The 14,687-nt window shown below is 44.8% G+C and overlaps 1 protein-coding gene across 1 annotated transcript in view; it reads left to right on the forward strand.

Annotated features, from left to right (window-relative positions):
* Nucleotides 1-8,670, forward strand: part of LOC137429813 (proteasome subunit beta type-1-A) — a 54,437-nt gene extending 45,767 nt beyond the window's left edge. The window contains exons 5-6 of the mRNA XM_068120084.2: nucleotides 5,099-5,205; nucleotides 6,424-8,670. Coding sequence (XP_067976185.1) covers nucleotides 5,099-5,205; nucleotides 6,424-6,609 — 293 coding nt within the window. The 3' untranslated portion in view covers nucleotides 6,610-8,670. The remainder of the gene's footprint in view (nucleotides 1-5,098; nucleotides 5,206-6,423) is intronic.
* The last annotated feature ends 6,017 nt before the right edge of the window (nucleotides 8,671-14,687 follow it).

Consider the following 14,687-nt stretch of genomic DNA (forward strand, 5'->3'; position numbering starts at 1 on the left):
TGACTATTGCTCTGACAAACCACCAGGAAATGCCTTTCACACACTACAGTCTATACTACTACCTCGAGACTACTACTTCTACTACTACTACTACTACTACTACTACTACTACTACTACTACTACAGTAGTTCTAATCCACATACCCAGCTGAGAGGCTTAGCGACCCCCTATGCCTCGGTGGTTGATTGATCCTTTTGCACCTTGTTGCCCCGAGGTTAGGACAGGAATTTTTTGGCCATGGTTCCAGCAATAGATCACCCACTCTTCACGTAGGACATCATAGGATCTTTAACGTCCACCAACTAATGCCAACAGATGGGAAGCCCACTTAACATACATCCGATGGATGGCACACATATTGATGAATCATCCTGCCTTTGAAACACCAGGATGACAGTTTATACAGACTTGGCATTTAATATGGAATATTTTTTTTGTGGGGGTGAACTTACTTTTCAAGATGACTTAGAACCAAAAGTTCATTGGAATTATGTTGAAATTATTCCAGATTTTGTTAATGTGACCTTTAAAAGAAACAAAAACCACATTTGACATTTCGAAACAAATAAATTGATCCTTGAAAGTGATGTAAACTGATATCGAACTCAATTCACGGACAGTACTGTGTTAAACTTCTGTACGTTTTCCAGAAGTATCTCTTTATTTTGCACATTGGCCAAAAAGTTTTTCAAAAAAACAAAAGCTAAATTATGACTGGGATTACAGACTGTAAAATTACAGTTCAGTACTTCGTGTAACCCCCACGAGCATTCAGGAGAGCACGTACACGTCGAGAAATGCTGTTCACGAGATTTGCCAAGGTTTGGACAGGAATCGCTTGCCATGCAGTGACAATAGCCTGCTGCAATTCACACACAGAGGTAGGCTGCTGGTCCAAGTTGTCGATTTGACGCGTTAATTCTGCCCACAAGTTCTCTATCGGATTCATATCCGGGGACATGGCAGGCCACTCCATATGCTCGACACCACGGTCAGCAAGAAAGTGTTGGATCATGCGAGCACGATGAGGCCGTGCATTGTCATCTTGGAAGACAAAGTTTCCTCGAAAGGCTGCACGAGCAAATGGAAGCAATGTTTCTTCCAGAATGACCCTGTACTTGAACTAGTTCAGGTTTCCATTCAGAACAACCAGGTCAGTTTTGCCCCCTGCATGAAAAGCAGCCCAAACGGTCACCCCACCACCTCCAGCTTGGACTCTTGGCACTATACAATCTTCGTTGTGGGCTTCATGCACTTGTGTGCACACTCGGATGCGGCCATCTTGACGATAGACCAGAAATCTAGACTCGTCACTGAAGGTCACGTGATTCCAGTGTCCTGGCTTCCATTGACAGTGCTCTCTGGCCCACTGCAATCGGCGCTGGCTGTGTTGTCTGGTCAGGCGTGGCTTTCTCAAGGGACGCCTGGCACGATAGCCTGCTTGAACCAGTCGTTGGTTGACTAGCCTTCTGGATACAGGCACATTTGTCAGATGCTGCCACTCAGCCCGAAGCCGATTAGCTGACTTGGTACGGCCATTGCAGACTAACCGGTGCAGCTGGCGATCATCTCTCCTTGTGCTTCTGCGTGGACATCCTGGCCTCGGTATTGGAGCAGGGACGCCCCTCTGAGCATTTCTTCTCAGGATCTTTGACACCTGACCTTGAATGATGCCATACTGCCGAGCAATAGCACGCTGTTTCATGCCAGAATTTCGTAAAGCCACCACTCCATGACAAACAGCATTGTCAAGTTGACGGACCATCTCCAGAGGAAGCGGCAATAACTTTTGTAGATGTGCAGCAGTTGTTTTCCACTAATACAGAACGCAACAACCCTTATATACCCGATTGTGAAGCCAATCGTCAAATGTACTTGTCCTTACATTTTGTCACACCACCTGTGATATAATCCTGTTATTGACTTCTTGCTGCGAAAGACAATCAGTGACATGGTTCTTTGAACAAAGGCATCACCGAAGGGTAAAAGAAACTCACCAGATTGATATACTGAGTGCAGAAAGTAAACCCAAGTCAAGAAAAAATATATATATTCCATATTAAATGCCAAGTCTGTAGTTGGGTCGGGATTCAAACCCAGGATAGACAGCTTAGAGACAAGTGTGTGTACCTTCAAGCCATCCTGCCAGCCCATAGTCTAGACAAAGCATTGCATTTACATAGGTCATATGAACAAAAACGTTTGCATTTCCACTCGAATTACCTCTGCCACTAAAGGTGGACGGAGGTTATGTTTTTACCCCTGTTTGTTACTTGGCAAAAAAAAAAAAATTTGACGAGTATGTTAATCACTCTGGTTTGTGTGTTTGTGAGTGTGTTTGTTTGTGTGCTTGACCGCTCACTTATACTTGCCTACAGGTCACAATTTTAACTTCACCAAATAGTAGAGATGGTGGTCCAAAAGAATCCTACTTATTGAGGTCAAAAGGTCAACATAGGCCAAAGGTCAACCACTTTCTCCAAATTTCTGAAATCCTCAATTTTCATCTGATTTACTTGAAATTTGAATAGGATTGTCGTGTAAGCGAACTGAAATCAACCACCAACTATTTTTGAGATCAACATAAGCCAGAAGGTCAACATAGGACAAAGGTCAACAACATTTTCAAGTTTCTAAAATCATCAATTTTCATCTGATTGACTTGAAATTTGAATATGATTTTCATATCAGCTTACTGAATTCAACCACCTTAAGGTCAACATATGGCCAAAAGGTCAACATAGGCTAAATTTCTAAAATTGTCAATTTTCATCCGATTAACTTAAACTTTTAAGACGATTTGCATATCAGGTCACAGAATTCAATCACCAATTATTTTTGAGGTCAAAAGGATGCTCTACTGAGTGCCATTCTACTTTGTTCTCTTTTGCCAAGTGTCGCTCTATGAGTGATTTTTGATTTGTCTGTTTGGCTGTCTGTGAGCAGAATATCTCGAGAGGTTATGGACGGATTTGGACGAAATTTAGTGGACAGATTGGATGTGTGACAAGGGATGAATTGGTTAGAGTTTGGTAAAGATCCATACCCAGATACACAAATCTTTTTGAAGTGATTCTTCACCTTTGAGAGATAGTGCCAAAAACGATATCTCAAAGTTATCGATGGATTTGTGTGTAACTTAGTGTGCAGGTTGGGTGTCTGCTAAGGATGAATTGATTAGATTTTGGTGAAGATCCAGATCCGTATTCGAGAATTTTTTGAAATTTTCCTCTGCCAGCAAAGGTGGACCAAGGTTATATTTTCATCTATGTCTGTTTGTCTCTCTGTGAGCAGGATATCTCAAAAAGTTATGGACAGATTCGACAAAACTTGTGGACAGGTTGAGTGTGTAACAAGAACAAGCTGGTTAGACTTTGGTCCGGATTAAGATCCGGCCTTTCAGTGGGATACAAAACGTAAACTGTTTGGCCTTGTGCAGGTATGTGCTCTACCGAGTGCCGTTCTTGTCGTTAATGTTTCTATTACAAATATTAAATTGATATATGTGGGTCGCCCAAAAAAAGTCAGAAAAGTCAGTCAGAAAAAGTTAAAGTCAGGGTCGTCCAGAAAGCTCAGATGTCAGAACACTGGTACGGTTTTCCAGAGGACCTGGGTTTGTTTCCTGGTCTGGGCATGTAATTTTCCCACATACATCAATTTAATTATTTAATCCTGTTTATTCAATCTAATTGCAAGTATTAAATAAACCCTCCTATTAAACTCAGTATGATATTGTCCTGTCGCCAACAATTAAGACCGCTGAATGATGGATAACCGAGACAGTTTTTACTCCCGAGGCGAGCAGCTGAATATATGGCGGTTATTTTTGTCGTGTGAGGGATGATAAAATAAGGGTTTACTCCTAAACCACAACGAATAAACGAACATGACAAATAAAATGCACCACAAAGAATTTAATGAAAATAAACCAGAGAGTTGAAAATTAAAGGTGAGGTAAAAACTAGTGTCTACTTGAGGATCCTCACACACAGACTCAAAGATGGACACACAGGGGAATATAAAATGAAAATAAAATCCCTTTTCATGCTGGTACTCATCTTTTGGCTCAAATGGCCCCCTTTTGTGGAGTGTACAAGATGGCGCCGGAGTGCACAAGATGGCGTCGGCTGACGAAAACCCACCTCTGAAGAGAGACTGCGATCTCAACGCAGTGCCTTCAACTCCCCCAAAGAGCATCACAGCCGCCAAGACCTCCTCAAAATGCCGTCACAAACCAAAAGCTCCACCAACCTCCCAAAAGCACGCACACTTTTTACAGCACACAAAGCAAAGATGGCGAAACCTTCTTGTTGAGAGAGAGAGAGGGAGAGAGAGAGAGAGAGAGAGAGAGAGAGAGAGAGAGAGAGAGAGAGAGAGAGAGAGAGAGAGAGAGAGATAGAGATAGAGATATAGAGAGATAGATAGATAGATTCATTCTTCCTCCTCTCTAGAAGCTTCTTCATGATGTCACCCGAACAATGGCAAAGGTCTTTCCAAGCCACCCCATGGTCCTCTCAGCTATTCACAAGATTCAGGGGCATGGTCTGCCGGCTCTTTCTTCCACACCCATCGCACCACTCTGGGGGCATTGCCTTTTTCCTTATTAGGTCCATTGGGCGGAGCTTACTTGCCGATCGGTGTTTCATATGGCCGGTGCTGGTTGTAAATGTTGTTTAATGGGGGGTTTTCAAGGCTGACCTTCTAAATGTAAACTGTTAGGGGAAATCACAGAGGGAAAAATCACATACTGGGGAAAACTAACCTTAATACCTAACTAATTATCACTGCTTCGCCCCTCGTGTGAAGACACATAAACAATCTTAAGCTACAGTTTCCCTAGTTAAGTACATCGAGATTTCTCCTACGGTCCATGCTATAATTGTGCAATCCTACCTTTACTATGGGATTCCATCATCTACCCCCACAAACTTAACAATATTTTGTGTTTTGCTCTAATCTGAAAGCCAAATACTGTTAAACACAATAATGATGGTTCCAGCATGTCTCAGGATCAACAAAATGTCAGCATAAGCATTGATGAGTTTTGGCATGTTGGGAAACAATTGCATCACTAAAACTCATGGTTTTGCCTTGCAGGAATGGGAGTGATGTGTGATTATGATGCAATAGGGTCCTATTCCAGGTCTGCTTACGGTGTTGTTGGGACTGGAACAGCTTTGATTCGACCACTCTTGGATGATGTGGTAATGTTATTCATAAGCTTTATCATTACTCAAATTTTTAATGTAGCTTTGACTACTTGTGCATACTTTTATGCAGGAGGATACGAGGAGATGACAAACTTCTATGAATGAGATACCTACGATGTGCTAAAAAAATGTTTGAGGCATAGATACATATCAATGTAAAATTTCCAGTAATGGCTGTGCTTGCACTCTCGGTGTAGACAGTATGGACGGTATCCCTTATGCGTCGAATTGAGGTGTATTTTTTTTTACTACTTTTACACAGTTGGAATTAAGTTTGAGGAAAATTGCATACACAAAATGAGACAATATAGTGAATATTTTATTTGTAATTCGACATTATCTTGACTTTCTTCTTGTAATACATTTATTTATTTTTTCAATGTCAGATTCAGTTTTCCATTTTTAAGTCACTGATTCTATGAACTATCGTGACTTGGCGTGCTCCGCCTGCCTCACCACACGTCGTTTCATAGGGATAGGCATCTATGACCATTTCGCTGTTTTTTGGGTCTTTTGGGTCTTCATGGTGTTTTGGGTCTTCAGGGCCTTTAAGAGTATTTTGTGTCTTTGGGGTGTTTTGGGTCTTTGGGGTGTTTGGTGTCTCAGGGGCCTTTGGGTCTTAAGGGTCTTTTGTTTCCTCTGGGTCTTTAAGGGTATTTGTGGTATTTTGGTTATTCAGGGTATTCAAGGGTCTTTTGGGTCTAAAGGGTCTTTGGGGTCTTCAGGGTGTTTTGGGTCTACAGGGTGTTTTGGGTCTTCGGGGTGTCTTGGGTTTTTGGGGTGTTTTGGGTCTTCGGGGTCTTTTGGGTCTTCGGGGTCTTTTGGGTCTTTAAGGGTTCTCAGCAGTCGAAACGTAATTAAGAGGGTGTTAATTTTATTTGAAGAAGAAGAAGACGTTTTGATCGCATATAAACATACATACAGACAAAGAGACATAACCATATACGTTTGCTCTATTATAATAAAGATTTATCAACTCTTTATTTGTTTATTTTAATATTCTTTTTTTTGTTTTGCTATTAAAGAAACTCATCTTCAAGACCATTCCTCTTAACGACACTCTCATGTAATCCCAAAGCTATATCTATAATGATTGTGTTATCACTGATATTGGATTTTAAACTGGTAAAATACTCATGAAAGAGAAGGCAATATCATCATAGTGAGATTATGTAGTTGGTATTGAATGCTTGTGCTTCTTGGTTTGTACAGATCAGTCACACAAATACAGACCTGGAGATGACCGTGAGCATCAGTTTGGATGAGGCTTTGCAGATTTTGCATGATGTTGCCAATGCTGCTGCAGAAAGAGATGTATGCATTGGAGATTCCTTCCTCATTCACATCATAACCAAAAATGGAGTGAAGGAGGAAAAATTTACACTTCGTCGTGACTGAACACCCAAGTTGTGTCCTCATCTGTTTTTCATCATTCTCTTTTTCACTTCCTACTGTATTGCTTGAAGTTTTTTTTTTAATCCAGGCCTTTTTTCATGTCCTTAAACTAGCTATTTTCAAAGTAGGGCAATGTAGCGGTTACCTTATTGGGACATAATCCACGTGCACGGGCCAGTGGGGCTTTTGATGATGTGGGCGTGACGTACGCGCGGTTGTTGAAGCCACGCCCTCCGAAGAGGGTGTTGGCGCGATAAAAGCTGTATGAGTTCCGTTCGCGAGAGGATTTCTGTTGGAATAAAGGAGCTTTGAACACTTACAAAATGGCCTCGTCTTCTTGTCATCCGCAACTCCTAAACTGGTGACCCCGGCTTCTCCCGAACAGATTCGGGGGCTTCAAACGAACATAGCAAGCGCAGTTTCGATCGACCTGCCGGAGTTTTGCGAACGTTTTCGGGGGCTTCCAACGAGCATGGCGACACCTACAATGGTGACCCCGGCTGCCCCCGAACGTATTCGGGGGCTTAAAACGAACATGGCAAACGCAGTTTCGATCGAACTGCCGGAGTTTTGGGAACGACGGGCGGCCGCGTGGTTCGCGCAGGCTGAGGCCCATTTCGCCCTTCGGAACATTTCCGCGGGCGACATGGCGTATTTTTGGGTCGCGTCTGCGCTCGGCTCCTCCACTGTGACCAGGATCCTCCGAAGAGACGCAAGTACAAGACGTTGGCGGCACTGCTGCTCGTCTCCTTCGCGCGCAATGAGGCCAAGCACTGCTCGGCACTGCCGAGCGCGCCCGCGAACTACTTTCTCTACCCGGGCTGGACGATTCCAAGCCGTCGGAGCCTATGGACGACATGTTGTCTCTCCTGGGCAGCCACCGACCATGTTACCTTCGTGCACACTACGGCCAAGCACCTCCTCTGCGACCAGAGTGGTGAGCCTTCTCCAACGTGCACTGCTGCTCGTAGCCTTTGCACGCACTACGGCCAAGCACCTCCTCTGCGATCAGAGTGGTGAGCCTTCTCCAACGTGCGCTGCTGCTCGTAGCCTTCGCACGCACTACGGCCAAGCACCTCCGCTGCGACCAGAGTGGCGAGCCTTCTCCAACGTGCGCTGCTGCTCGTAGCCTTCGCGCGCACTATGGCCAAGCACCTCCTCTGCGACCAGAGTGGTGAGCCTTCTCCAACGTGCGCTGCTGCTCGTAGCCTTCGCGCGCACTACGGCTAAGGACCTCCTCTGCGACCAGAGTGGTGAGCCTTCCCCAACGAGCACTGCTGCTCGTCACCTTCGCGCAACTACATACTACAACTACAACTCGCGAAAACTCTACAACTACAGCTACAGCTCGCGTGTAGAAAGCTGCAACACGCGCAACTACTACTCCTACTCTGCAACCTCGGGAGGCCCGCGAGGAACCTCAGCAGCCTCCCCCGTGGCCTTGACCTGCCCCCTCGGTTGGCTCAACCCCACGGCGGAGTTTTTTCACGCTCACCGAGGCCGAGCACTGCTCGAGCCTGCTTGGCACTGCCCAGCACACCCGCAAACTACATGCATGCCCGTGTGAGTGCATTCTGGGGGGGCGCATATAGCGGTTACCTTATTGGGACATAATCCACGTGCACGGGCCAATGGGACTTTTGATGATGTGGGCGTGACGTACACGCGGTTGTTGAAGCCACACCCTCCGAAGAGGGTGTTGGCCCTATAAAAGCTGTATGAGTTCTGTTCGCGAGAGGATTTCTGTCGGAATAAAGGAGCTTTGATCACCTACAAAATGGCCTCGTCTTCTCATCATCCGCAACTCCTAAAACAAAATCAAAAACATACACCATCACATGTGCATTTCAGAAAATCATAGACAAGATATGGCTTCTTCCACAGAAATTAATTGGAAATTCAATGAAGCTACATGTTCTGCTCAATGGTGAATTTTTTTCATTTATGGATGTAAAGTGTAAAAAAAAGTTGACTGATCAGACCAAGGAGAGCAATTGTCAACTTTTTGAAATTTTAATTTTGTTTTACTTTAACAATGCAATAAAATTCCTTCAGCACTTACCATTTAAGGTGCACATGTTATTCATTTAATCTGGTGTAAATGCAATACATGGTACTGTACTCCAATGCTGTTTTTGTGCAAGGGGGTGGGGGTGACGATGCAAATTCTCGATGTAAATCTGTATCGTGCAGCGCCACTGTGCAGGGAGAGTGTATTACAAGTACCAGCGTTTTTCAGGATTATAATATTATCTCTGTATGAAAACCTTATTGATAAACGTGTGAAAATTATCTCTGGATGAAAAAACGCAACACGTTCTTCTGACACATGCCTTTATTTGGGTGGTGTATAGGCAACTGACAGCTCCCTCAATCGCTCCCGAAAATAAATAAATAAATAACCCGGGTTACGTGTATGAAGAAAAAACATGCCTACTGCTTATAATACAAAACACCTCACTCCACTGGAAAACGAAGGATGACAGGCTGAGTCAACCCCACTGGTGTTAATTCAATGGCTGACCGGGTTTCCAACTCAGAAACCTCAGATCCCAAACCAGCCACCATAACTGTGAAACCTACACCAGGCTTCATAGGAAAATTAAGTGAGTGAATTATCATACCATCATATATAAATTTATATATACCTGCATATACGAGTATATATATACAGTCGTGGCCAAAAATATTAGCACCCTTTCACTTTTTTCAAATAACACAATTTTCTCTAAAAATAGGTTGAAATTCACAAAAGTATTTGGTCTCCACAATCCTTTATTTCACTGTTAATATTACAGAACCTTTGTTTTTGATTCAGAACTTAATATATCCTTTTAAATCAGAAAATAAAAAGAAATGACATTGACAAAATTATTGACACCCTAGACTTAATATATGCACAGCCTTTGGACAAAATAACTGCAGTCAAGCGCTTCCTATAGCCATGAATGAGCTTCTTACACCTCTCTACTGGTAGTTTGGCCCCCTCTTCTTGTGCAAACTGCTCCATTTCTCCCAGATTTGAATCAGCTTGAATCTGTTTGGCAGTTGATCGAGGTGCTTTCTCCACCATTCAAACAATCCTTCACTGCAATATTCGATCAAGTTTTCTCTTGAAGCCACGTCCAGGAAGGTTGGCTACAGTGCCATGGGCCTTAAACTTCCTGATAACATTGCATACAGTGGACACAGGAACATCAAGGTCTCTGGAGATGGTCTTGTAGCCTTGAGATTGTCCATGCTTGGCTACAATCTTGTGTCTGACCTCCTCAGACAATTCGCTGGTTTTCTTACTTTTCTCCATGCTCATTGTGGTACACACAGTGACACAAAACAGCAGAATGACTCCTTCTCTCTTCAAACTGGTTGAATGAGTGATTTTTTTATTGCAGGCCCCAGCAACTCACCATAGGTGAGTTCAATTCCAAAGTAAAGGAGAATCACCTGCTTGAAATCTAATCATTTATAACAACTTCTAAAAGGTGCCAATAATATTGTCTGGGCCATTTTAGGATTTCTGTGTGGAATAAGCTAAGATTTAGACATTTTTTCAGCTTTTTTTGTTTTGTTCCACTGCAAACCAAAGAAATACAAATGTGGATACCAAATTTTTATTTTTTTTCAACAATTTTCTGGAAGAAATGGTGTATTATTTTATCAAAATATTTTTTATTTCAACAATTTTCTGGAAGAAATGGTGTATTATTTGAAATAAGTGCATGGGTGCCAATATCTTTGGCCATGACTATATATATATATATATTGTTAAAAAGAAATAAATAATTATGAGTTCACTTCCAAGGAAGTTCAATGCAAGGGGGGGGGGGGGAATTCAGCCCAGAAAAGCCTGAGATAATATTGCTAACTTGTGATTGTTTGGCCATGTTCTATTATTAGTTCCCTACCGGTGTACACCGGAGGGGACTCTAGGTTTGCACCCCGTCCCTCCGTCTGTCAGTCCGTCACGCAAAGAACAGTTTTCCGGACTTTTTTTCTAAACTCTTAATGCTAATAATTTCAAACTTGGTACATGGTTTCCTCATGATAAGTTACAGATCAAGTTCGAACTTCACGACGTTTCGATCAATTTTGACAAAGTTATGGCACTTTGTTTATTCTAGAGTTCTCCTCAAGCCACACCGCGCGCCCTCAGCCTCGTCTCGCGAACGTCAAAAGCGCGACACAGCGTGCGCTTTCGGGAGGGGCGGAGCCAAGCCGAGCAACATATATATTGTTGCGGATCTGTTGCCGGCCTTCTCCCCTTATCAAGGGGGGATTACTCCCCTTATCTTGACTGACCTGGCGTGACCCGAGACCTATCACGTCCCTTCCGGACAGCGCTAAATAGGGGTTCAGGACCAAATTCGCTGTTACCTAAGTACTAGCGCTGCCCTGAAACGAGGAGATAAGCCTCGCACGAACCACGTGTGTTGGTGATACGCAGAGCAGTTGCGTACCCGTGAACCGCGCCATTATGGATGGTGGAACCCGATTAGAGCGATCTTATTCGTACCACACTTAGTCAATGGAGAAATCACAGGTACGATCGAATCAGAAGGAAGACAACAACAACAACAACAACAACAACAACAACAACAACAACAAGAAGATTTATTTACACTACACAATGATTGAAGAGCAGAGACACAGAGCAAATCCTTAAACAGTCTTACTTAATCCCCAAAGATTACGGGCCCATCTCACTCACACTCACACGGGGATTGCAGATGACAGGATGATGTTCAGCGCGTCCAGGGATGGCTCTCGTGCAGCTCTCTCCGGTCCCCGGCACGTCCCACGCAGATGGATGTAACAGAAGGCGGGAGCTCGTAGCGTGTCGCTTGGACGGAAAGGGTTATCATGGGGCGAACGGTAGGGGGCGGACTTTGGCGCGGCTGGCTGCTATTCACTAGCAGTTATGGCCGCGCTTACTCGTGTGGCTGAAAAGCGCTATATGCGTTACCGGTGCGTCTGGCTGCGCCCGCGTACTTGTACGGCCAATGCCTCTTCTTATATCTCCTGGCGCGCACGTTCTAATGCGAGGTCAAAGTTCAACAATGGCGAGTGATGCAAGTTCTTCTCTCTTATACAACGAGCAAGCCCCCCTCAAGTCCTGCTTGCGTTCTCAAGTCACTGGTCCAAGTCCTTTCGAGCCACTCCTGCAAAGTCCTTTCGAGGGCTTTTCGCATGGGCTTATATAGCCCCGCCCCGCGAACTCTCTGGAACTCACCAGACTTTCTTTACCACGCCCTCTCACGCCATGCCGCTCGAGCCCTGATTGGCTGGTGGCTCTTACCGTCCCCCTACTGCTGCGGCCGATCTCAACCCTCCTTTACCTTTCGAGGCCCTGCCTCGTGTTAACTCGGCTAGGGGACAGCCAAATGGGACGCGGGATGGATTACGCCCATAGAGGTAGAATTGGAGGGTGGACGCAAAATGAATGGGGCCTACTCTCCTATCTTTACACAACGCAGGTACTAAGAGGGGAAATGGCCTATACTTACACATACTATGACATAACTATACTACAAATGGGCCTATGTGTTGCTCGTGGAACTAACTATGAGGGGCAAACCTTTAGCATTTATTGACTTCAATGTGCAAATCTCAAAACCGTAGCAATATATACACATCGATCATTGATCGTGAACCGGAAAATATAATAAATTACTTATATTTAGCGACTCGAAAGGTTCTTTATCAACAACTTATTTTCTCGTGCTTCTGCTGACCTGTCTGCAAGGTGTATAATTCGAAGTCCCGAGTGCGAATCACAGGTGAGCCCGTCCTGAGGTAATTAGCGATTGGGAACGATTCAGAACCTGTGGGTAAATAACCCTTGGTAATTTCCACAACAGTTTTCCGGATGACAGACTACCGGTAGGGGACATGTATTGCAGCACAATACTCAGAATGCTTGTTTGAAATGTTGAACATCAAACAAACCATTTTTAAAGTGTTTGATATGATTCGGTCGACATTTGACCTGCTGACTTCCCAGACCCAGAGCGGACCACTGATTTAGCTATAACGGGGTCACTGGTTTGCTGAAAAAACTGGTCAGCGGCAGCCATCTTGGTACTCACCACAACATGAAAAAGCCATGTAAAATAAAAACTCAGTTTATTGAAAAACCTGCCAATCTGTGATTTTTTTTCCATGTTGTTTACATGGAACTTTCAGTCGGTAGTGAGTCCCAATATGGCGGCCTAATCAGCAAACGCACTCTCATCGGCCGGTAGTTCCAAAATATTATAGAGCTCAGTGGAGTGTACGCTCGAAGCATTATGCCACCAAGGCTGATTTGTACAATTAAATGTACCACGAAGTTGGAATGGCAGCTACTCTCACGTAAAGTTACTCTCATGTACTCTCACGTAAAGTTAGTCTCTCATACCGTTTCCCAGGACGGGCAAACTCGTATGTGACCGAAACTCATTTTTACACTTGGAATGAGTGATAACTGGCACATGTCGTCTCACATTACGAGCAACCTCGTATGTGACAGAAACATCATTTTTACACTTGGAACGAGTGATAACTGTCACATGGTGATTCCAAGTACGAGCAAGCTCATATGTGACCGAAACTCGTTTTTACATTTGGAACGAGTGATAATTGGCACATGGTGTCTCCCAGTACGAGCAAACTCGTATGTGACCGAAACTCGTTTTTTAAGTTGAGGCTCGTTTAAGAGCTAAGACATAGAACATATTGTTATGAATTTCGGGTAGGGGCATATTATATAGATTTAGGTAGATCTGCATAGGTATTATGCTCCAGCTGTCATGATAGGAAATCTTGATGTAATAAGTTCTGTAGCCCGAATGTCGGATTAAGCTTGTGTCTTCGTCCCCGCCACGAGGGGGCAGGGCTTGCTAACTAGCGTAGGGTTTATGCTAATTCCATTGTGTGTCATCCCCTCTGTGATCATCCCGGTGTCCTGACTGACCGGAAGAACAAACAGCAAGCGACCACGCACTTGGGCTGACAACACCGGCAGGGCAGCAAACATCAACCAGGCAGGCAATAGCACGCCCAGAAGGACTCTTGATTGACGGGGGAGGGGCGTGCAAAGTGCAGGCCACCGATTGGCAGAGTAGGGAAGGATGTGTGATTGGTTGGGTAAGGGACAGAAAGCTTCCCCATGATTGCGGGTAAGGAAGGTGAAGGATGTGCCACACTGATTGGCTACCGACCAATGACACCACGGCCAATCAGTGCGGAAGGCGCGAAACCACTACCAAGAAGCTACACACTGGTTTGGAGGAGAAGCACCGGTGACGTGTAAAGGCGCGAAAGGTCACAAGAAAACGAGGCACTGGTTGGCAGAGGGAGAGAGCCGACGTCAGACGACGAGATATAAAACCACTCGCTGGCGACATTTCAGCCCATCTCGTTTTGGCTTCCTTCCTGCCTGGACCCCCCTTCTGCCCTTGCCTTTCTCTCGGTGAGACCCATCTCTCTCGTTCTTGGACCTCCTGCTTGCCCCGAGTTTCCTTTGCGACCCGCAAATTGCCTGCGCTACAACGGACGTTGGGGAAACGTTGGAGCGCCGTCGATTCTCCTCCCTGGCATTCATGGGCGAGCGAGGCTTGCCGCTGAGCGGGCGAGACTGGCGCAAGTGAGGCGCTCAGTGAGGCTTGATGGAGCGCGAACATCGGAGCCTGGACGGCTGAACGGACCCGACATCCAGACAGATAAGACGCACCACAGAACACAACGAAACATATTTTATTATCCTTCCATTTATCTTGTGTAGTCGAAGTCAGTGTGGGAGCGCTCCATTAGAGGGGTTTAGTTCTTCCATTGTTCTCGGGTTCCGAATAATAAATCATTTATCTTTGTACCATAAATTCCGTCTTCGTTCGTGAGTTACTTTCCACAGGTGAAGACTGCGCACGGGGCCTTGAAGGTAAGCGGCATTCTCCTCCCGCCCCCCCCAAACCCCTCTGCTCGCGTATTGTCCGCCATCAATTGGAAACGCCTCATTAAGCTCGATTGCCATCCTTGGACACTGTGTCTTAATAGAGTCGTCCACAGGACAATATAATACAGGGTGTGGGAGGCGGAGATAGTGG

Source organism: Myxine glutinosa, chromosome 6 (assembly GCF_964187855.1).
Source record: "Myxine glutinosa chromosome 6, kmMyxGlut1.1, whole genome shotgun sequence".
Classification (NCBI taxonomy): Eukaryota; Metazoa; Chordata; class Myxini; order Myxiniformes; family Myxinidae; genus Myxine; species Myxine glutinosa.